The 25946-nt window shown below is 32.6% G+C and overlaps 2 protein-coding genes across 4 annotated transcripts in view; one reads left to right on the top strand and one right to left on the bottom strand.

The window, feature by feature from the left end:
* LOC148615706 (uncharacterized) overlaps positions 1–11068 on the top strand; it is a 36196-nt gene extending 25128 nt beyond the window's left edge. For all 3 annotated transcript variants that reach the window (XM_088582209.1, XM_088582208.1, XM_088582210.1), the window contains 10 exons: positions 193–315; positions 1819–1960; positions 2265–2424; positions 2775–2956; positions 3146–3264; positions 3667–3816; positions 5183–5327; positions 6045–6209; positions 6581–6734; positions 8265–11068. In XM_088582209.1, the coding sequence (XP_088438335.1) occupies positions 193–315; positions 1819–1960; positions 2265–2424; positions 2775–2956; positions 3146–3264; positions 3667–3816; positions 5183–5327; positions 6045–6209; positions 6581–6734; positions 8265–9511 (2587 nt within the window). In that variant the 3' untranslated portion in view covers positions 9512–11068. The remainder of the gene's footprint in view (positions 1–192; positions 316–1818; positions 1961–2264; positions 2425–2774; positions 2957–3145; positions 3265–3666; positions 3817–5182; positions 5328–6044; positions 6210–6580; positions 6735–8264) is intronic.
* Positions 11069–14999: 3931 nt separating this feature from the next.
* LOC148615705 (putative RNA polymerase II nuclear localization protein SLC7A6OS) lies at positions 15000–25879 on the bottom strand. Its single transcript, XM_088582212.1, has 5 exons — positions 25700–25879; positions 23425–23847; positions 21136–21454; positions 19696–19770; positions 15000–16835 (listed from the first exon to the last, which is right to left on the bottom strand). The coding sequence occupies exons 1-5, from the start codon at positions 25859–25861 to the stop codon at positions 16750–16752; spliced, it is 1065 nt and encodes a 354-aa protein (XP_088438338.1). The 5' UTR covers positions 25862–25879; the 3' UTR covers positions 15000–16749.
* Positions 25880–25946: the final 67 nt, after the last annotated feature.

Genomic DNA, 25946 nt, shown 5'->3' with positions numbered 1-25946 from the left:
AATTAGATTAAGCAGATTTACTCTTAGAATGTGATGTGAACTCGATGATCAGTTGTCTTACTTACAACATAAAGATAATGACTAGGCCTTTGGTAATAGTACAGCCAATTTTAAGACGGGAATCTGACTTTAAAAATGTTTTAATGTTCTGATAGAATGATAAACTACCTAACTATTTTAATTTCTCCATAGAATTTTAAAGACTATGACTTATATGTTATTCCTGATCCATGTGGAAACTTGTGGTTATTATGCTGTGTCATCATATGAGGGCCTTGGTATCAATAGATGGGTGTATAATGGAATAGGAAATGCGTAAGTGATCTTTATGAGTTTGAGACTTAATCCAGTTTGGCAGTAACTTCAACCGATCACTATAAAGTACTAATCAGTTCACTACAGTTATGTCATCGTTGTTGGTGTATACAAAATCTACACTTGATTAACTGGAAATATATTGTAAAAGCACATTTAAATCTGGCTCACGTATGATACAAACAAGTAAACCATTGTGTACATTTAAGGTTGTTGTTATATATACATTGATTGCTTCAGTTGGACCTTGTTATATAGTGGTTTCTCAAGTAGGCCATTGCTGTATATTGATTGTTCCAGTAGGCCTTAACCATTCATAGGTTGCACCAGTAGGACATTGTTATACATTGGTTGCACCAGTAGGACATTGTTATACATTGGTTGCTCCAGTAGGACATTACTTTACATCGGTTGCACCAGTAGGACATTGTTATACATTGGTTGCTCCAGTAGGACATTACTTTACATCGGTTGCACCAGTAGCACATTGTTATACATTGGTTGCTCCAGTAGAACATTGTTATACATTGGTTGCTCCAGTAGGACATTGCTATACATCGGTTGCTCCAGTAGAACATTGTTATACATTTGTTGCTCCAGTAGGACATTGTTATACATTGGTTGCTCCAGTAGCACATTGCTATACATCGGTTGCTCCAGTAGCACATTGTTATACATTGGTTGCTCCAGTAGGACATTGTTATACATTGGTTGCACCAGTAGAACATTGCTATACATTGGTTGCTCCAGTAGGACATTGTTATACATTGGTTGCTCCAGTAGAACATTGCTATACATTGGTTGCACCAGTGGGACATTGTTATACATTGGTTGCTCCAGTAGGACATTGTTATACATTGGTTGCACCAGTAGGACATTGTTATACATTGGTTGCTCCAGTAGGACATTGTTATACATAGGTTGCTCCAGTAGAACATTGTTATACATTGTTGCTCCAGTAGCACATTGTTATACATTGGTTGCTCCAGTAGAACATTGCTATACATTGGTTGCACCAGTAGGACATTGTTATACATTGGTTGCTCCAGTAGGACATTGTTATAGATCGGTTGCGCCAGTAGGACATTGTTATACATCCGTTGCTCCAGTAGGACATTGTTATACATCGGTTGCTCCAGTAGGACATTGTTATACATTGGTTGCTCCAGTAGGACATTGTTATACATAGGTTGCTCCAGTAGGACATTGTTATACATCGGTTGCTTCAGTAGAACATTGCTATACATTGGTTGCACCAGTAGGACATTGTTATACATTGGTTGCTCCAGTAGGACATTGTTATACATCGGTTGCTCCAGTAGGACATTGTTATACATCGGTTGCTTCAGTATAACATTGTTATACATCGGTTGCACCAGTAGGACATTGTTATACATTGGTTGCACCAGTAGGACATTGTTATACATTGGTTGCTCCAGTAGAACATTGTTATACATTGGTTGCACCAGTAGAACATTACTTTACATTGGTTAATTTTTGTAGGTACATCAGATGTTTTTACTTTGCCACCAAAACAGCTACATCTATAGGCAAAATAAAAAGACCAACCAATGATCTGGAGTATATCTTCATGACAGTTTATTGGCTGTCAGGAGTCTTTGTATTTGCTTTACTTGTTGGTCAGGTATATTACTTATTTTTAATTTCAAATAATATAACTGAAAAAAAAAATAAGCAAATTTCTTTTACATTTTCTTTAATTGAGCCAAGAATAACTTGGTTTTTTATATGACCTTAAAAACTGTGTGATGGTATGCTACCACCTGTGTTGCATTTCCTTAAGGGCCAAAAAGAAGCAAATATAATTGTCAAATGATTGTCAAATGACTAACTGAAGATTAAGTCATGTAGCAAAAAATACAGCCACACATTTGTTCTTAAAAATTTGTGTCAAGTAAAATGTAGGATTTTGATTTTTTTGTATACAGATTCGAGACATTGTAGAATCAGCCCAGAGAGTGAAGACATTATATGACAAGAGAATGGAAACAGCATTAAGATATGTAAAGAATCTCAATCTTCCAAAGGAAATGATAGAGAAAGTTAGGGTCTGGTTTCTCTTTAATTGGAACCAGCAGAAAGTTTTAGGTGAGTTATTTTGATAAACTTTGAGACTACATTACCTTGTTCGACTTTCAATTTACAAATGAATATTAATTTTCCTGTGTGTATAAATTACATTATTATGAATTTGAAACTGACTGAGACAAAGTCTAGACCAATTTAAAAAAAAAAATTCAAAGACAGAAAACAGCAAAAGTTGTTATATAATTGTATCTCAAAATCGCAGAGTTAGATTTTTTAGTAATTGAATACTATATTAGTAAAATGTGTACTTTTCAACCATAACTGTTTTTGGTAATGCTTATATGTCACACCATTACAATCAAACCAAACACGTTGATTTTGCATTGATATTTCTCTTCCATAAATTCCAGATGAGGAAGCCTTAATGAATACCTTACCAACCAGACTAAGGACAGATTTGGCCATCCATGTACACTTTAATACACTAAGTAAAGTCAAGCTGTTCCAAGACTGTGATAAATCTCTGCTTTATAACCTTGTCCTGAAATTAAAACCAATTCTATACTTACCTGGAGAATATGTTTGTAGAAAGGTAAGACCAATAGGCAGAAACTAAATGAAATGTATTTTGAAACTTTAAATAGAATTTTCAATAACATAAAAAAAAAAATCTGTAAAAATGTTAAAGGGTATAAATTTTTCAGGATCTCCAAATCATTCAAAAATCGACTAAGGAACATGACAAATTTAAACTATAATTACATTTTTTATATACATATAGGGTGAAGTTGGAAAAGAAATGTATATTGTGAGCCAGGGTATAGTAGAAGTTGTTGGTGGTCCAGAAAACTCTCTTGTTTTTGCCACACTACAAAATGGAAGTGTATTTGGTGAAATAAGGTAAAAGGCAGCTAGTAACTTAGAAATGTAAAAGTACTTTTGCTGGTTTCTATATTGAATGATGTGACATGATTTGGTATGATATCATCACAAAAACATATTTTATAATTATCTACTGGTTATTTTGAATTGACATTATAGAGGGGCATAACTCTTTTTTTTTTAAGATTTCTCTTTGTATTGCAATGAATGTTTTTTCAACAGTTTTTATTTCTTTCTACTGAACAAAAGTTTTGAATGTTTTGTCTAGAAAGAGAACTTACCTCTCAATTACACCAAATTTATTTTTTGCTTGTAGGACATTTATCATAAAAAATTGTTGCTATATTAATGTAGTACACTTGGTCATAGTTTCCTCCAAAAATGTGTTACAGTGACAGCTTATTGAGTTTTTTTCTCCAGTTTGTTGTCAGTGGGTACAGAAGGAAACAGAAGAACTGCAGATGTCAGGGTTAAAGGATTTACAAACTTGTTTATGTTGAGTAAAGCAGATTTTGAGTCAGCCATGAGTGAATTTCCAGCAGCTCATAAAATGTTGAAGAAGAGAGCCAGGTATGTTAAAATGTACTTATATCATTTCAATAAAACACAGTACATTATACAACTACTAATTTTTTTAGACCATTGTGTACAGTGATATTCCATATTTATTCAATCTTATATCATCAAAAGAAGTTCTAACTACAGTACTTCTGGTTTTTGTCTAATTTGTATCAAAAGGCAAATAAATGTGTATTGGACAGATTTTAACAATATGAAGGCCTGATTGTGATAAAACTATTTATGCCCAATGTAGTTCAATAGTTGATAGCTTTTATAAGCAAACTGAACAACTGACAGATATATTTTCACTCGACAAATTATGAAATATGTCTACACCACTAGCTGTTTGAACCTCCACAATCTTTACGAAATAGATTTCCGACTTAAAAAAAATAAGTGTCCTTCTTTCTTCTATTATTTGAAGTGTCCTATGAGGAATTATTTTGTTAATTCTTCTCCTGAAACGTGGTAATCTTATTAAAGTCTAATCAAGTTAGCAGCATGTTTCATTTAATAAGATTTTACAGATAGGGAATCCTTCGAAAACCCAAATTGTTATTTTATGTCCTGTGGTGTGGTCACAGTAGGAAATCCTTCTAAAACCCAAATTGTTATTTTATGTCCTGTGGTGTGGTCACAGTAGGGAATCCTTCTAAAACACAAATTGTTATTTTATGTCCTGTGGTGTGGTCACAGTAGGGAATCCTTCTTAAACCCAAAATGTCATTTTATGTCCTGTGGTGCGGTCACAGTAGGAAATTCTTCGAAAACCCAAAGTGTCATTTTATGTCCTGTGGTGTGGTCACAGTAGGAAATCCTTCTAAAACCCAAAGTGTCATTTTATGTCCTGTGGTGTGGTCACAGTAGGGAATCCTTCTAAAACCCAAATTGTTATTTTATGTCCTGTGGTGTGGTCACAGTAGGGAATCCTTCTAAAACACAAATTGTTAATTTATGTCCTGTGGTGTGGTCACAGTAGGGAATCCTTCTAAAACACAAATTGTTATTTTATGTCCTGTGGTGTGGTCACAGTAGGGAATCCTTCTAAAACCCAAAATGTCATTTTATGTCCTGTGGTGCGGTCACAGTAGGAAATTCTTCGAAAACCCAAAATGTCATCTTATGTCCTGTGGTGTGGTCACAATAGGAAATCCTTCTAAAACCCAAAGTGTCATTTTATGTCCTGTGGTGTGGTCACAGTAGGAAATCCTTCTAAAACCCAAAGTGTCATTTTATGTCCTGTGGTGTGGTCACAGTAGTAATCAAACATAATAAAGATCAGTGAAGTTTATTTTGAAAGTTGAGTTAATTTGATTTATTTATTAGGATTATTGGTGTTCAGAGTTCAATACTTAAAACATTTTATTGCTAACAGGAAACTCCTGGCTCAGAATGCCAAAATGACAAAAAAAGAAAGTGAGAGTTCATTAGGCGGCAGTAAGGTTGAAGTTGAAGAGATAATTCACCCTCAACCTAGAGAACAAAGAAAAACGCCAAAACTTTTAACTACTGTTTTGCAGGTTTGTAAAAACTTATATTACAATTTAGAGTGGCATCATGGTATTTTTAAATAAAAAAAGTGAAATAACCCCCTCTTGTATCCGATTTTTTAAAACCACTCATTTATCTGGTAACTTGGGCTGATTTTACAATTGAATGCGGTTCATTCACCAGTTAACTGATCATCAATTCATCAAACCAGTTTTCCATATTTTTAACATTCCTATATTGTATTTTATATCTCTTATACACCTATATATAAGGTGATATAGCAGGTGTAATACTTGGTTACTACAATTTTTTTGTCATTACCTCCTGATTTTTCCGAAGGAAGATAATCCAACATTTACGTCCATTTGAAGCAGGGAGTATTTTCTTTATTAGTTTGTTTTCAGTACTTCTTCTAGTAATTTAGTTTTCTTAAAATATCTAATATTCCAACCCAAGAATTGTGGGCAGCCCTTTGTACACAGATGATCACTGTATGTTGTAGCAGGTAATAACAAAATAAATGAACTGATAAAATCTAGACATATTGTCTGAAATAATCATCTATAACAAATGGCAATATTAGGGTAAAAAATGAAAATTGGAAAACCACCGGAACGATCCTGACTTCGTACAGGCATTTCTAAATGAAAGGTGGATTAAACCAGGTTTTATAGCTTACTAAAACTCACTCTTCAGTAGCAATACAATACCATTACATAATGACTAACTTGTATGGTTTATTGTAGCTGATGAAACCAGAAGCAGGATTTTCAAGAAAGCTTGGTACTTCTAATGATGAAGTTCATCATAGTGATGATACTAATGATAATAGTGATAAACCTAATGATATTGATACCAATCATAATACAGAGAGAAAAACTTCACAGCAAGACAATAGTGATAATGTTACGGTTAGTCATTCTATATTTATTCAGCTAAAAAAAAAATCTTAGACCTAAAGTTTGTGTGTATTAACTTTTTATGAAATTTTCAAATGTAGTTGTATTTTTTAATCTGATTACTCATGTAACAGAGGACCATGATTGACAGGATCAAATCCTAGACCTCTTGGTGACAGGGCAGTGACAAAAGAATTTATCCTTAATAGCCAAGTCAATTTTCAGGCTCTATAAATCTTCTACCTACTACAAGGCATGTAGGCCATCATGCCACACCCCCCACTTCAAGAGTATTCATACCATGAACAAGTCTTTACAAACATAAATTTTTAAGTCATTCATACATTTTGATAAAGCTAGACTGTAAAAAATAATTTCCCTAGGGTGACAAGAAGTCACTGACTGCTGCGGAAGTTGAGGACTTCTATGATGAGATTTTGAGAGCAACAGAGGGAAATCCACAGACATTTGAAGAGGCTATAAGGAATCCTTTGAAACGAGACAGTACCAATCATACAGATGACAGTATAGATTCAGGTATTACATATGTATTATTTGTAGTCACATTCTGTGCAAGCTCTTGGCAAGAAAAACCTTTTATTTTCAATTGGAAAGAGATTTAGGTGAGAAAAAAGTTTATAAATACTATGCGACCTGTCTATTCCCACACCTGATTGGGACTTGTCTTGGTCGTCCCACTTGTCCTACATTTGTTAATTACAGGTTAATTATATGTGAAAATTTGTAGGACAACTCGGTGTATATGCACTAGGCAATTAATTGCTATCACAACAACAGATCATAGGAGAAAATCTATAGTCTTTATTTAATTGTGTGATAGATAGCTATATTCAAAAGGTAAAGGCCACATAATTTAATTTGTATAAAAAAAGTCAACCAGAAAAATATTTAACTTTTACTTAATGTGTTGTTTTCCTTTACTGTTTTGCATACAACATTTTATTCATTTGTAATTTGTACACCCTTGTTGATGTGTATAAATGTAAAGTATTTCTTTGTTCATTTGTTGATGTTGTATTTGTAATATTTCTCCATATCCTTTTTTCTATGAAACATTTTTAACATGTGTACATGTATCAAGGTTAACCACATTCAAAATGTAAATTTTACAAAATCTATAAATAAAAGTGAAAAATGAATTAAACTTTTTCTTATATATTTTGTACTTTTCTTTCACATTTTGCTTGTAGTAACCAGATGTTTTTTTTCTTGTAATCTTCAAAGAATGTTGCTTGTATAAAATTCAAATATTAAAATCTTATGAACATTGAGCTGATATGTTAGCTTGTCAATATATTTGATAAGAGCCAAGATAAACTCTGCCATTACAAGATGGTGTACCAAGCCCTATATATATACTTTATTCTGATAAACCGTTGTTGAAACAATGGTATACAGACATATATATCAGTCATTACATATGAAATTGTATTACAGAGGTAGGCAACACATAAACAAAAAATAGTCAAGAAAAAAAAATGAAAACAGATAAAAATATAATTATACAATTAAGTAACCAGACAATACATTGAGAAGATATGTATAGCTATGTTAGTCCAGAGAATTCACCTTTTTGTTGATAATTCTGATAAAAGAGCAAAGTTTTTTAAGCTTTGATTTTTTTCTCACGTTTATTAATTCTTTAAACTTCAATGTAGTAAAGTTATTGAAAAATCTTCTGTCAATGTATTCCCTCCTTTTTGCTGCCCAAGCTGATTAATAAATACAACAGCTTATCATATGCAGATGCTTTATATTCAAGTGAATGATGATTTCTAATTTAAATCTATAATTAATATTATTATCATTAAAATTTTCATATATTTTTTGAAAAAGTATTATTATTTAATCAGATTCATTAAATATTATTTTTACAATATTTTCTTACATTTTTTTTTTTACTAAAAAACAAATCAAATAACATTCATTCAAACTTTATATAATGGACTGAAGTCTGGTAAATCATGTTTTGTTTCTTAAGACCTAATTGTATTTTCCCTGGCATTCTAATTATCTCAATAATTCTACGGTTTGTATTTATATTAGGTGTACAAGTGAACAAACCTCCAAGCAGTCCATCTAGCAGTACTAAAACAATCAGCAACAAGGATTTGAAGGAGTCTGGTTTGGATAACAATCAAAACAGTGAACTTTTAGCCGAGTTCTTTGAAGACTGTATTCATAATGATTCAAATGACATAAGAGAGAAAGGAGAAAGTATAACTAATGCTAATGGTATGGAAAATTCACAATCAGGAGCTGGAGAAAAAACTTTGAAAAAAGGTGGAGTTAAGCAAGATGTATGTAACAAGAAGAACAGTGTTGCACCTCAAAGCCAAAAAGTGTTGAATTCACCAAGAAGAGCACAAAATAATTCAGAACAAAATGGCAAGTCAAAAGATAGCAAATTCAAAAATAATGACAATGATAAGAAAAATGATAAACCAGCACTTGGTTTGTTGACCAAACCTGGGTCAAAAAGACCAAATTTTATTGGATTAAAAGCAGCAAGAAAAATTACTCCAGAAATTCACATTGAAAATGACCATCTTACTAAACCTCAAAATAATTGTAAAAAGCAAATGGAGAAATCATCTTCTACAAAACCTGTTAAGCTTTCTAAACCCAGTAAAGAGACACATTCTGTAGAGGTCAAAGTTCACAATGGACAAGTGATGGATAGAATATCTACTGCTTCAGATAGTGGATCAGTGAACAAGAATGGTGACTCCATTGGGGATACTGATAGTCAGTTAGAAAGAAATATTCTAGAAATAATGGATGATGAAATTATGATTCAAAATGAAGATTTGAAAGCAAATGAAAATCAAAATAAAATGCTAGCAATGGACAATAAAGATTACAAACAACAAATCTCCAAAATTGAAGCATCTATAACAAGTCTTAACAGTGAGATAGAGAAAGCTGATGCTTTATTAAGAGATCTTTGCTCAGATGACGAAGATTTGATAACCTTTGAACCAAAAGAAAAGAAAAACAATTCTGACTTGAAGAATGTAAGGGAAGTCAAATTACAAGAAGCTAAAACTAAGACAGAAAATGACAATACTAAAGACAAAACAATTCACCCCTTAACTTACACTATACCTGCCAAAAACCAGATCACCTGTTCTGTGGAGGTACATCGGGAGAAATCGTTAACTCCTTTAGATCTCCATGGAGACCTTCTTACTCCGATATCTTTGACAGAATGGATTGAGAATGCTAATCAAACACTTAGGAAAAGAAAGGAAAGTTCAACATCCAGTATTTTCAATGAGACTGGAGTATAATTCATGTTTAATTCACATTAATGTTGTCTACTGATATAAGTGATTATTATTACAACTTTTGATAAAGTCATATTTTAATACATTTATCAAATTTACTGCTGTTTAAGCCATATACAGTGAAACCAAACCCAACCTGTTTTGGTCCTTAGGTTCAGTGTAGCTGGGTATTCCAGTAACCAAAATTCACATATATTTAAACGATATAAAAGGACTAAAATTATACTATTTTTATATGATGGTGCATTTGTTGCATTTCACCAAATCTGTTCCCCTTTCTAAAAAGTGTCTGGTTTAGAAAGGTTTTAGGGTTATTCAAGGTTTGGTTTCATTGTGATTAGATGAGCAGAGTAGAAGTATTTGGTAGAATGGACAGGTTTACTTGTTATGAAGAACATAGGAACATACACACACAAAAAAAAGAATAAATAGAAGTCTTATAGTGCCCTTAAAAAATAAAGTAATAAAAAAAAAGACTCCATACACACTGTAAGAACTTCAATTCTAGTTTTAAAATCTTTATACTGTTGGTGTATAGGTTTGTAAAGTGTGTTATTTATAGTGTTTTGCTTATTGATCATGTGTACTAATTTTTATAGTTAAGTAAATGTTATGTTGGCACAAGTAAGAATAGAAATCAAAATTATATTTGTTAATCTAATGGATACATTTTACCTGAAGCCAAACCAAGCTTGGAGACTTCTTCAAACATGTGATATATTACCTGAAGCCAAACCAAGCTTGGAGACTTCTTCAAACATGTGATATATTACCTGAAGCCAAACCAAGCTTGGAGTCCTCTTCAAAACATGTGATATGTTACCTGAAGCCAAACCAAGCTTGGAGACCTCTTCAAACATGTGATATATTACCTGAAGCCAAACCAAGCATGGAGTCCTCTTCAAACATGTGATATATTACCTGAAGCCAAACCAAGCATGGAGTCCTCTTCAAACATGTGATATATTACCTGAAGCCAAACCAAGCTTGGAGACTTCTTCAAACATGTGATATATTACCTGAAGCCAAACCAAGCATGGAGTCCTCTTCAAACATGTGATATATTACCTGAAGCCAAACCAAGCTTGGAGTCCTCCTCGAACATGTGATATATTACCTGAAGCCAAACCAAGCTTGGAATCCTCTTTAAACATAGAATATTACCTGAAGAAAAGTCCTCTTCAAACACGTGATATATTACCCACATTGGCCACAACCAAGTCATCTTCCAAATTATATTTCTATATTGTGGAGAACTATCTTGATAATTAACAATTCATTTTTTTATGGAAGTATTATGGTATACTGCTGTTGAACATTGTATTATAGCAAAAAGGCTTGTCTTCATGGTAAAAACTATGGAATCATTTTCTTTGTTTTTTTTCATTTCCGAGTGTATCATTTGCTTAAGTGAAGGTACTCTAGTCAAGTTGTACTTTGTAATCACTGATATACACCTAACCTAGTCATTATACATCTACTTATTGTTAATGTGATATTTACCAATATAATAGGTTATTTATTGTTATTGTTAAGTGTAATAAACACACCTGTACAGTGTTTGTCTATTATATCATCTGGAGGAAGTCCCAAGAGGAAGTAGAAACAGTAGGAACATCCATAGCCTTCAACACAGAAAACAAATAATAAAACAGCAAGCACCTGCATGTCCTTACACAAATAATAAAACAGCAAGCACCTGTCCTTACACAAAAAACATTCTACTATTAATTATTCTATAGACACTCAATTAAAATGCTACAAAAGTTAATGAGCAACTCCGACTCCCCTAAAAACTGGGAGCATGGACCAGATGCACCGGTAGGGTTAGCGTCCTCTGCTTTTCTAGAAACATCCGCTGAGTTGTTCATAAAATGTCAAGTCTGGGGTAGACAGAAGAGGAAAGGAAAACTATGACACGTTGAAAAAATTTGTTCCCATGGTGTAGGTAGATACACTGCAACGATCCACAAGTTCATGATGATGACCATAAAACTTACTGACCTCAAAATCAATGAAGCTCCTATCTCTGAAGTAACCTAGTGTAGAGGGAACTAAATATGGTATGAAAACTAGGAACAAACCATAAATTTTGTATTTCTTTGTCTTTTTTTATTAATGGCTCTACATGGAAACTACATAGGTCTTTTCAACTTGTAAAGAAAATGATGAATCAATTATTAACTAAAAATATAGGTAAACATTTGTCAAATTTCTCTATACACTGATAACAGGAGGTGCCCATCTTCAAAATGTTATGTATAAACACACTGCAAAGTTGGAATAACATTGGTTTAATACTTTTTGAGTTCAAGACAATGATTTAATTTCAAGTTTTTTTTCTTAGTACATTATCTTGCTTATAGACTTACTTAATGAAAAAAATATTTTAATTACAAACCATAAAAAAAGAAATCTGATACTTCTACTTAAAGCTACATGTTTTCCATCAGGGCTAAATAACTGAGCTACATGTAGATATCAATGAGATGGAATCCATCTTTTTAGGCTTCTCTGTGGTAAAAATCCTGTGCATCAGTCATGCACACCACATTCACTTCATCACACAAGACAGAAAACAAACAAAAATCATTAATTTGACCTTGAGGTCAACACCCATGGTATGCAGCACATTGTTTTGAGCTGATCTACCCTCAAGTCAAATGTCAAAACCTACACCAACAGACAAGCACGCCGCTCTGGAAAGGCCTGAATTGCTAACCTGGCAAACCATGCCCAATTAACTAAGTGAAAGTATCATGCTTTGTTTGAAAAAAAAAATGACTAAAAAGAACATATAATGATGAATGCTGCAAGTTCAAATGAGTACCTAAGGCACTCTAAAATGTTGGAAATGCATTCAAAGTGTTTAAGAACCTCTGGACAAAATTTGAGCAGGGGTCCCCCATATGCCTTGTTATTCAACAGAGGGGGCATTAGCCAAGTACACATTTGCTGAAAAAGAACTTAAAATGAAGTTAAATCATGGCTTTACAACATTTTAATCATCACCATTCAACTTGGGAGACCATGTTTACTACATAAACCAATATTGTAGAAATCAAAGAAAGAAAAAAATTAGTGGGAAAATGGCAGACATTTAAATATGGTCACGCAGAACAAACTATTGTCATACCCATTCAACTTAGAATTTTATGTTTCCTACTAAATCCAGAAATCATTGGAGTCCGAGCAACTAGTAAAAATGGTTGCAAAATGGCTGCCTAAAAAAAATTTCAATACTGCTAGTCAACTCAGAATATCATGTTTATCTTAAGAATAGCTTTCATCTTCATTATTCTTCTATAGTATTAGTTGAGAAAAAAAAATAGCAAAAAAGCATTTTGATCCCTATGTTCTATTTTTAGTAATGATGGCCATTTTTGACTGATTTAAAATTTCATACAAAAAGTTTTTGCAGGATACCCTAAAAAAACAATTATGCCAACTTTCCTTAAATTTTATAGCATGGTAAAATTTCAGATATAATTGAAAGAATTTTGCAAAACCTGGCAGTAATGGAGAAAAATGAGAAAAACCTCTGAGACCCTTTGTTCTATTTTTAGAAACCATGGCCATGTTTTTTATGACAGATCATAAATCCCCACATCAGATCTATGCAGAAAACCCTAATAAGTAATAAGTTTGGTTCTAATTGGTCAGGGGAGAAAACATTTTAAAGAAATAATATTAAAAACAGGGCAATAATGTAAAAAAAAGGCAATAACTCCAACATGGCTTTAACAGATTAAAACGAAAATTTGACCAAAAAGAGATCTAATCATTCAACACACTTTTACATTGTAGGAATTTGACTAAACCTCAGGGTTTTGGAGCTATATGGGAAAAACTTTTGTCTGACCCATATGTTCTATTTTTAGTAACAGTGGCCAAGTTTCTCAACTGATCAAAAATCCACACATCAGTTCTATGCAGAATACCCTAAGGAACATCCATATCAAATTTTTTGAAAGAATAACATTAAAAAGAGCAAAAGAAATGTCGAAAAAGGGCAATAACTCTAACATCACTTAACAGATTTAAACAAAATTTGATCACAGGTAGATCATACATGTATTATGCTGAACACTTTCACGCAATAAGAACTTTGCTAAAACTATCAGTTTTGTGTGCAAAACTTCTGTCTGACCCCTATGTTCTATTTTTAGTAATGGCAGCCAAGTTTCTCAACTGATCAAAAATCCACACATCCGTTAAAACATTCATACCAAATTTGGTTCAAAGAGGTCAAGTTGGGGGACATATAGGGCAATAACTCCAACAATGCTAAACAGAAAAAAACAAAAAAATTGACCATTGACAGATCTCACCATGCTGAACACTTTTACCCAGTCAGAATTTTGTTAACCTTACGGTTTCAGAGATATTTCCCCAAAACTTCTGTCTGACCCCTACGTTATATTTTTAGCATCAGCAGTCATGTTTTTCAATGAATTAAAAATCTCCACACCAGTTCTATGCAGGATAGCCCAAGGAACATTCATATCAAATTTGGTTTTAATTAGTCAAGTAGTGTCAGAATAAACAAGTTTTGAAAAAATTGTTAATGACGATGGACGACAATGATGGACTCCAGGTGATGGCAATAGCTCACATGGCCTTTGGCAAGGTAAGCTAAAAATCATTTATTTGACATTGAGATCAAATTTCAAGATCAAATGTTACCAACCATAGTACGCTACACATCATCTTGAGCTGATCTACCCTCATGCTAAATATCAAAAGCTTCAAACACCATTAATATGGAAAGTAAAAATAAAGTATAATTACCAATCAACAAATCAAACACTTTGCAAATTCAAATGAATTCTGAATTTATGGTGGATCACACCTAATAATTATAGTAAATAAATTTTCCTGCTTTGTCTAAAAAATTACCTTTAATGAACGTACTTTTCATGTAAAATACATAATTCACAAAACTTGATCTCTCCGTAATTGAGCATTAAAAAAGGTAATTTTTTTTACAACATTGTGGTAAATTCTGTAGAGAATTTTCAATATTTCCAAAATAACTGAAAAAAAACTGGTGAAAAGAATTTCTTATAAATCTATATGAAGAAGACTAAACTAACACTATTTCAAATTTCAAAAAGAAAATTGGAGGTCACAAAACTCTTTTTTTTTGGCAATAATTAAGAAACTGAAATTCCCATTATATTTCCTTAGAACATTTTACAGGCAATTATCTCCCCTTGGAAGGGGCTTTTTACATTTTACAATAAAATTCTTTTAAAATAATTCAAACATATCCTTTTTACCTCATTTCAAACACTATTAGTTAAGAGAAAATATATATGTATAATTTTGCAAAAAGACAGAAAAGAATGTCCCGTGTAATAGGTATGATCTACTTCGAGCAATGGTTGTTTTGCTCACCTAAGCTGTCTGAATAGGCCGTTACTGATATAAATACAGCATATCTATTAAATGCCAATAGTTTATAAATACATAAATTAACATAAAACACTTTTTTGTAGGCATGTAATTAAGAATTTATTCAACAACATATTGGTTACAAAAGATACAAATTTATTGGTTTAATATCTGTATTCATACAAATGATTCAAAGTTTTTAGTTGTTATAATATCGTTTTTGAAACATGAAAAATAAGGCACCACATAGTCTGATCCAATACAGCTACCAAAACACTAACATGATAGCCACTTTTGGGTGTGATATTTAGAAATACACCCAACAGCTAGCTTATTAAAAGCTAGCCAATTAAATTACACCTACCAGTTGTTCCATTCAGTTATTGTATGCGGGACCTAAAAACACTCCTTTTTACTTTCTGTTTAAATGACCTTTCTAATCAGCCAATCAGAATTCAGCTTACATGATTTTGATAGCAATGTTCAAAGGGAAAAACCTAATGATTATGAAAAAGTCTTCAGAACAGAAAGTAGAATGGATAGTTGCTAGATCCTACATGTAGTGACTGAATGGATCGGTTTATAGGTCTAACTTTAACATCTTTTTTATCTTCATAAGACTGTTATTGAAAACTGCTTAAATTTTGATAAAAATAACAGGAATGGAAAACTAGAATTTATAAAATATTTGTAAGTTGCATATTGTACAAATGAAGAAAAACAGACATTTTTTAAGGATGCCACCTTGTTATATACATGTATTTATAGGATCAATCTTATGATCATAAATGATTCTTTTGCAAAAACTTTATAACAATGCAGAATCATGATCCTTGCATGACCAAGATGGCAAGTGGTTTGTATTTTAGTCAATTTTGTTTTGTGACTGGATTTGACCACAATTTACTCAGAATTTATCAACTTTTAACTTATTCCGATTCACTCAGAACTTTGCATTAAGGAAGTTCACTGCTCTGTTTAAGGATGTTCACTGCTTTGTTTAAGAATAACAAGGATTTCAAAAGGTTGTGAAAGATTTTAATATCCTTCATGCTATAAATAATAGTAAAAGTAGAAAAAAAAATTGATGGGTGAAAGAATGCTCGTTTTTGAAATATAAGCAATTGAAATTTTTTTGGGAAATAGATTTCTCTTCACTTTCCATAACTTTTGTCTTAGTAGGTTTTATCTATTAAAAGCACTGTTGAAATAGAAAGAATTCACAAAAACTTTTCAATTAACAATTGAAGATGTGTTGAATGAAATTATGGAAAGATAAGTGGTGATCACTGGGCAAAAAATATTAATGCTTTGAAAAGGACAAAACTAGAGGAGTCAGAAAATCTGACAAAAAATGACAGATCATACGCAGCAAACATCCTTAATGTCTTTTGGACATTTATTTTGTTTGTGAATGAATCAAAACAGTTTATATACATTGATGAATTCAGTACTTAAATGAAACAAGTACATAAATCATAACAGGTGCTGTATGATATCGTTGATGCCCATCTTATCAGATTTTTATCATAATAATTTTGATAATGAACCAAAGTGTTACCATACTTCATTCAACCAATCAGATTAAACTTTAAAGAACTTTTTGACTATCACAACAGATTGTAAGTGATTAAAAAACAGATAAATATTACATAATGAAAAGAAACACTATCCTTTGAACCAAATAAAAATGTACAAACATTTATCTGCACACTTTTTTCTTCTTTACAACATGAGATCTGATGATTGGCAGACAAAAAACAAAAGAATTGCTGAAGTTGGTTACTTGTTATCATTCCCAATGTAATGAATGGTTAGTCTTACAGTAAGAGTTGTTCCCCCTATCACTCAACCTGATCCATTTCTCTCTTTATCATTCGATAGTATCTATCATAAGATGATCCTATTTCTTCATCACTTACATCATCTTCTACAAAACAAAGAATAGGGAATTAAAAAAAACCATCATGTTACTAGGGGCGGAGCACAGATTGTCTGTCAAAACATGAATGGCTCAATATCGTTCTGTCAGATGAGGATGTGATTGTTTGAACTTTTAACAAAGATGCATATCATGTGTTTAATGAAATCTTGCATATTCCCATTGTTTTTTTAGTACAGATAGCTTTGTCCCTCATAGGCAAAGCCTAAAATCATATTAACTAATTACATGCATTCTACTAACATCATAGTAAGCCTAAAAAAGTCTTGTTTCTTGCTACCAGCAAGAAAAAAATAGGGTAGGTAGGTAGGTAGGGAAATTATTAAATTTTTTTAAAAACATTTTACATTGAATTAATGGGGAAACAATCTAGACTTTAACAGTGCAAGAGTCAAAATGGCAATAAAATGTTTAGGGTAGGCACAAATAAAAAAAACTAGGGTAGACAGGGTAGCAGGAAACAGATGTATTATTTTTTTTGGCCTAACAAATCCAAGAAGTAATTATATGTACTGTACTGAATGTGTGGGTGATTACTATGTGATTCCAATTTTATTCTAATAAAAAATGTACTGATTTCATAAACTTAAGCTGAAGGTCTTGGATTAAGTAAATTGAAGAATTGGTATAATTAACAGACATTTACATATACATGTAATTTCATTTAGGTGTAAATCTTTGTAAGAATCAGGCAAAATGGTAAAATTGGAAAAATCCAAAACATGTCAAAAGCCCTATTATCTCTTCATCACTGGATTTGTTCAAAACATGCATGTCAAAAACCCTAATTCCTGAATCACTGGATTTGTCCAAAACATGCATGTCAAAAACCCTATCTCTGCATCACTGGATTTGTTCAAAACATGCATGTCAAAAAACCTATCTCTGCATCACTGGATTTGTCCAAAACATGCACGTCAAAAACCCTATTATCTCTGCATCACTGGATTTGTTCAAAACATGCATGTCAAAAACTCTATTATCTCTGCATCATTGGATTTGTTCAGAAATTTTTCAATCGACTGTTAGAAAAAAATGAGGTTTTGACAGCATTATCTGCCCTTGAAATGTTCATTTTCAGTGTATTTCAATGCAATTATAACTGAATTAACCAAAATGATACGGACAATCTTGTCTTTATTCCATGATTCCGAGGCTGCAAATAGTCAAATTACACTTTCAAAATAGTGGGTTTTTCATACCAAAGCCAGATTCTTACAGAGACTGATACTCAGTTATAAAATTTAGATATAGTTCTGAATAGAATACAGTTATTAGTTACAACTGAATGTCATTTAAGACAAATTCCTATTACATGCCAATCTGCATTTTCACAGTAATCTGGCAAATTCACATAGAAATATGTAATTTCAATATGCAAATAGTGTTTGATGTGAAATAAAAACTTTACCTTTATGTATTTTAGTAGCTGTTTATATATACAATTATGAAGGGTAAAAATACATACATTTATTCTAAAAAGACTCTTTCAAGGAGGAATAAAGAGCACAGCATGATGCAACCACAGTGGTCAAACCCTGAACAGTTGGGCAAGTGTGGACACAATATTAGTTTTAAACACATTTAAGTATAGGAACTTACAATTCATTATGGACACAACAACTGCTTTTGATATAATATGGTACAAAATTAGAAATTCAACAAAAATTTTCAAAATCAGAATAAAAATACAGAAGTTTGATTTTTTCAGGTGTGGCCTCTTTGACCTCTTGTAACTCAAAAACAGTAAGAGATAGCTGAAATTTGATTAAAAAAATGCAGGCAGGGATTTACATATGGAATCCAACAAGAGGCTTCCAGGAGCCCGAATCACTCACCTGATTGAATTTTGTCTTTCAAAGGCAATAACTCTAACAAGGAGCTGTCCGACAATTTTGACTCCAGAAGACTTTGGTCGAACTTTCACAAGGATCATTTTATCAACTAAAAGTTTCATTCTATCTATTCAAGTTTTCAAGATATTGGCTGAAAACTGCTAAAAACATAATTTCTTGATATTTCAAGAGCATTAACTCTTACATGGAACTGTCTGACAACTTTGATTCTGGGAGACTTTTGTAGGCCTTATAATGAGAATCATTTCAGCAATTGAAAGTCTCATTCTATCTATCAAAGTTTTCAAGATATTAGCTGAAAACTGTGCAATTAAAAGATATTAGCTAAACCTACTGTCGGACCCCTATGTTCTATTTTTAGTAACAACATCCAAAAAGGGCAATAACTCCAACATGGGTCAACAGATTTTCACCAAAATTTGACCACAGATAGATCTCATCATGCTGAATACTTTTACCCAGTCAGAATTTGGCTAAACCTAACAAGTTTGGAAATGTATGCAAAAATCTGCTGTCTGACCTGAAGTTCTATTTTTAGTAATGACGGCCATGTTTTTTAACCGATCCAAAATCCTAACGGTCAATTTGTTTAGGATACCCTAAAAACCAAGAATACTGATGATTGTAAAAAAAAATGATTATAAGTTTCATGCAAATCCATTCAGAAGTTTCAGAGTAGAAGATGTTGAAGAAATTGTTAACGACAACAGCGACGGATGTCAGGTGATGGCAATAGCCCACATGGCCTGCGGCCAAGTGAGTTAAAAACTGGACAGTGTACTCAGTAATGATCCCAGCATAACTTGAAACCTGTAGCTTGTGAAGAATAACCTGGGAATGTAAGATAAACCAATACTGGGGGGGAAATAGCCTAATACCTACATCTACACAAGTCTTTACAAAAGATGATGTAAAAAAGAAGATATAACTCTGCAAATAAGAAACAGATCATCTTAAACTGAGAGTATGGATTACTATATGTCATTAATTACCTATACTACACCTAGATGACATCCACTGGACTAACTCTGGATCTACATGGTCAAATGCTGCATTATCTCGTTCATCTGAAAAATCATTCATATCAGTTTTTCAGTTTTCTGGGTGATTTTTGATCTCCAACATTTAATTTGTCTATTTTGAAAGATATTCCATCATTTCAACATTAATCACATTATAAAACTGTTGTTAAACTTACTGATTGCCCAGGTGTGAATCATTGAAGCAGAACCAAACTTATTCTTATTCAGTAGACCATGAAGATACACAAACATACATGTACCAGAAATCATCCTACATGTAAAATCTGCAAGCATTTAGAAATAAATCAGGAAAATGTATGACAGACTGAAAAAGCCAAAGCCTCTTTTAAATATAGATAGTAGGGAATTTGTCTAAGGAAACTGAAAAAAATAGAAATGCAAAAATGTACTTTGAACACCCCCCCCCCATTCAAGTGGATGTAAATAATATTAAATGCTAGAGTTGGATAATCTCTCCTTCCAACATTGATCATATTTATTTATGTAATGTTACATACATGTACATATATGAGGCCTAACCTGTTACCATCCTATAAAATTCCATAAAAACCCACTGAGAGGTTGATAGGGAGATGTCAATATGTGGACAGACAAGCTGACAGAGTGATTCTTGTACAGGCGCCCTGTGCAGGTCCAGGTGAATAGGCCCACAGCAGTTCAATGCTTGTTGTAAAAGATGACTTTTTGGCGGGGGCTAGGAAACTCTGCTCATAGAGCAACTGGGTTGTGTGCCTCAGGTGGTGGAATGGGGTACCCCTGGCATGCTACATACAGGGGTTTTCAGGCCATAATATGGAAAACATTACCACAAACCATAGTGGTGCAATGTATGGGGAAAGATGCCACATTCCTTGCACATTAAAAAAACCCTGCTTTGGAAATAATAGGAGTAGGAACCTTCATGCTCTGCCACAGATGCCTAATTGTCTGACCCTATCCTCCTCTCCCTATTTCCAGTGGCAATCAAAATTGGTTGATCCTTTTATTCTAGTGTCCCATCCCATTTTTCATTTCATCATCATTTCATGTTCAATGCCCAGATATAGCTGAAATATTGCTATTGGGTGTTTAACACTTACTACCAATCAATCAATCTTATACAGGCATAAAAATTAGCACCAAATCACCAAATTTTAAGCTGGACTACCAAACTTTCTGGTGAAATTAAGTTGAACATATAGAAAATATTAAACATAAATATGGTCCGAGATACCAGCTTGTATTTCCTAAATTTTACCCGTCGTATATATATATATATATATATATATATACATTGTATATGTACATGTATCACCCAAATATTTTTGTCAGGATGATAAAAGACACCATGCCTGCTTACCATCACCATACCTATATGTAAAATTACCATATTAATATTACCATACCTACCATCACCATAATGATATTCTGTGTCTTCATTTTCATAAAACTGTGGATCTTCATCTGGATAATCATTTCTCCAATTATCTTCATCATTACTATCATCTTCATCTTCATAAATCTCCTCATTTGTAAAATTTCTATTGTCAGCAAATATCAACTCATCATCATACATTTGTACAGTCAAATCACTTACTAATGCTTTGAAATTAAATTCCTGATTGTTAGTATAGTACAAGTCATATACAAAATCATCTTCATGATCCTGAACTTTCTCATTCACCATAGGAATAGAATTACAAGTTAAATTCTTTGCACTTTGAGATTCCTGAAATACAAAAGTTTAACACACTAAGGAAATCCTAAAGCATCTGCAATAAACTTACATGTATGCACAACTAACATTTTACCCGAAATATCAATAAAAGTATTTAAAAAAGTGAGATTACTTTCCCACATGTAGGTGCCCAGAATTAAACAGAGATGAAACAGTGTTTCATATTTACAATGTACATGTAGATGAAAGATAATTTATCATGGACCAAATAGAACAATGAATACTGACATACATACATGTAGCAGACAAACCATATCAATAGTGCTGCAGTACAAGGCTATACAAAGCTAAGATTATTCAAGGGAACAAAGATTCTAGCAGAAATCAAAAGAATGCAAGGAATAAAAACTAAGGAGGTAAAAACAGACACTCATCAAAAAACAATAAAATAAACAAATAACACATAAAAAAAAAAACAAAAGTAGATGAGCAACTCAGACTCCACTAAAAACTGGGAGCATGGACTAGATGCAATGTATGTAATGTATAACCAGAGTAATCAACTGAACCAAAGTTCTAGCTTAAATCAAAAGAATGTAATCCAGGGACAAAGACAAGACATAGAAAACAGACACACAACAAAGAACATAAAGTAACAAAAACAATACATATAAAGTAACAAAAGTAATAAGCAATTTGGACTCCACTAAAAACTTGGGAGCATGTACCAGGTGCACCAGTAGGGTAAGTATCCTTTATTTTTCAAAAAACATGCACAAAGTTGCTCATAAAAAGTCAAGTCCATGGTAGCCGAAAAAAGGAAAGGAAAACTATGACTTTTAACAAATCAGTTCTCATGGTGCAGATGGATACACCATAACAATCCAAGAGTTCATGTTGACGACCATAAAACTTCTGTAATGATAACTTCAATCTTGTAGCAACATAAACCTGTTCCAGAAGCCTAATTGCAAGAAATCTAGCACCGTACAAAAAGTCTGTGTAGTTACAGCAAGCTCTGGCACAACATACATGTATGAGTACTCCATATGCAGGTGCTGAAGGGATGTTGCCACAGATGACAGGAATCTTGTTGACAATACGAAATGAAAAGTCATCCTTTTTGTTGTACAGTTTGGTCAATATTTTCTTTTACCAATGGTGTCAAGTGTACAAATGTAGGGCAAGATATGCGACTGACTTCACAGTATCTATAGTATCCTTTATCTCAAGTTCTTGGGGGTAGACGTGCTGTATAAAATCCTTAATACATTGTGTGTCATCTATAGAGTGGAAACTGAGATTAAAGGATCCAGCTAAATGTTATTCCTTCTTTTGTATCAGATAAACTTAAAAGTCAGCCTCATAGAGTGAAGGAATAGGTCAGCAAGTAGAGGAGCACAATTCATTCCCATTGAAATTTTAACTATTTGTTGAAAAAAACTTCCACCACACTGGACAATTATGTTGTCAATCAAAATTTCCAGCATTTTGAAAACATCTTCAGTATGTTTTGAAGATGATTTGGAATCGGTTTTTAAAAGTATGAGGAATCTCTACAAAGAACTATATATTTGAATTTAGGTGTACTGTCTTTTTGGAGTAACAATGATGTATAATGTTTTTCAGTTGGGATTTTAAATGAGTGTGGGGAAAAGAAGTATAAAGAGTAGAAAATCATAGGTTTTTTATGCAGTTGTAGTCTGAAGATAATCTTGAATTGATAGTTTCCAGAAGATCCTTCGAATTTTTCAAGATACACATCGAATTAATACCACTAAGGGAGCAGACACTTGTACATGTGATGTGTAATAGCAGATTAAATAATACCCTGCTGCAGCATAGTACTACATGTACAAATATATCTGTATGTAATGAGTCATAGCAGAATAAACAATACAGTGCTACAGCATAGTACTACATGTACATGTATGTAATGTGTCATAGCAGACTTAACAATACTATGCTGCCATGTAGTACTACATGCAGATGTATTAAAGGAGAAAACTACTGTGGATTACCTTTAGTAGAGAATCAAATGTTGGCAATGGTTTTGAACTGTCTATTTCTACATCTAGAAGTTGATATAATTTTTCATCCCTTTGCCCATTAGAAGCACTGTCTTTTTTGTCTACATTTTTATCATCATTTGGGCTACAAGCACCTGTTGATATTGCACTATTGGAAATATTGAGTCTTTCATTTGTTTGTTGAACGTCTTTTGAATCTTCACACCTATCTTTTGCCTTCTCTGTCTCAGTTTTATCAAGCTGTTCTAGCTCAATATTACGATATGAGGATATGATTTTCAATCTTCCATTTTGTGCTGCCTGTTTCTGCCTTTGACGATTTTTAGATAAGATATCTACTGCATGTTGTTTGTATTGCTTCTGTAATTTTTCCTTTCGGATTGCATCCCTAATTTGTTTGGATATTCCCTCAACCTGAAATATGTCATAACAGATCCTTGGATAATACTGAAAGAAAGCTACACATATATGCACAATGTATCAAAATTATGATTTGTCAGTACATTGTAAGTGTAAGTATGGAAATTTTACTATTCACAATTAAGCCTGTGTTGTAACTAACCATACAGACCCTAATTTTTTGTTCCCCACCCCTAAGTATTTTGGTAATTTTTTTTTTGACAAGCACTATATAAGGCTGAATGTTTCCCAAAAACAAACATCAAAATCTTTTGAATAAAAAGTTTTGCCTACCTACATGTACATGTACCAAACCTAGTTTTATTTCTAGGGCATATTTTTTTCTTTGCCTTATGAAGCCATGGATTGCATGTTCTTCTGTACACAAATCTGAAAACTCTCTTTTGTATGATGCATATAAATCGAATCTTTTACTGCAAGATAGTTTTGCTTCTAAGATAAAGCTTTTACTAAAAAAAACTAAATTTAGACCATGTTTGGGATAATCATGGAACATTTTCAACAAGAAAATTCTTTCATGCTGTTTGTAATACATGGAAAGAAAATTATTTACATATTGGACAAAAAAAACTATACTTAAATTATTTCGGCAATTCAGATCATGGGCATAAATTACGAACTTATAAGAGGGTAAAACAAAACATGAAATGAATACCTGTTTAAATTTAGACTTGGATAGCAATATAATTAAAACACTCACAAAAACTAAAATTGACATTAATAAACTCGAAATAGAGCTTGGTTGAAACAGAATGTGCACCCTTTGTCAACTACATGTAGATGCAGATGAATTTTATTTTTTAATAAGGTGAACTAAATTTATATGACTCAGAATTAAAAAAATTCCTGACATAAGTGAAGTACTCCATAATTAAGCGGATGATGTTAAATTTGAGGAGAATGACATTGTTTGAATTTAAGTTAATGGTGCTTATTCATATAAGATGTAAAACGAAAGATCTGATCTTTTCAGTATTAAATGATTTTACAAGAAAATTGTTTCATTCAGTTTCTGAAACTTGCAAGAAAAATATGTTGTCTGTATCATTTTCCCCTCTAGTTCCATACATGCATGTACACATATTTGTGATGTGTTGGTAACAATCCTTGTTATTGGATTTTAACAAAAAAAATTTTGTTCTGTTCTAAGGTTCTTGACAAAAAAACTTCATATTACACATTACACATGCATCCTTTACATGTATGAAGTACATGTAGTAAATACATGTATGAACTGCACTACATGAAATTTCTATAAGAATGTACCATGTACATGTAGTTCATTATACCAAAAGTCACTTAATTTCAAATCTTTGTAAACTTGTATCTTTATCATAATTTTTAAAAATTTTTATTCCTTTATTCACTGTACTGGTCCAAATCTACTGATAGTATGACCTGTCAAATCACTCAAAATGAGCCCTGTGTACAAATGGAGAAAATATTGAGTTATTAGGTTGAGGTTGGTTATTACATGTATCAATAAGGGATATTGACTCTTGGGTGGGGAAGTGTTATATAGTGGTTACCTCTCATGAGATCTTGACTGTTAGATTTATACACCTGAATAAAATGCTGAATTATGGAGCTACGCTTTTTTGGGGGGATGGAGAAAGTTAAATCCAATAAAGGACAAACCTGTACTATACTGTAGTGTCAAAGGTACAAATGCATATTCTAGACCAACACTGTTGCCATTGGTTAAAGGCGTCATTCGTCACTGTTACAATGAGGTATAGAACTTAAATTGGATTAACCAGACACAATATTAATTTAAAATAGTACTGTACATCTTTCCAATTTAACTTTAACTAAGATAAGGGTGGATTGGAGTTACGGAAAGTACCTTAGAAGATACAGTTCCAGCGAATTTCAGCGAACTCTGTGGTTCACTTGGTTCGGAGCATGCCACAGGATAATCATCCTCCTTTCGCCTCTTACAAGATATGATGACAGACTCTAAGGGGTCTTCGTTTCTTCTGCGTTTGATTCGCACAATTGTGGCCATCACTGCACATCGTCCTGTGCAGTGTTAATCTCTACATTTAAAAAGAAATATTTTCTTTATATAGTGCCTTTTAAACTATTTTATG

The sequence above is a fragment of the Perna viridis genome, chromosome 5, assembly GCF_037379345.1.
Source record: "Perna viridis isolate PV_CMFRI_1.1 ecotype Kerala chromosome 5, ASM3737934v1, whole genome shotgun sequence".
Classification (NCBI taxonomy): Eukaryota; Metazoa; Mollusca; class Bivalvia; order Mytilida; family Mytilidae; genus Perna; species Perna viridis.
Note: the sequence above shows the minus strand (reverse complement) of the source record. Positions and strands in the feature narration are given on the sequence as shown.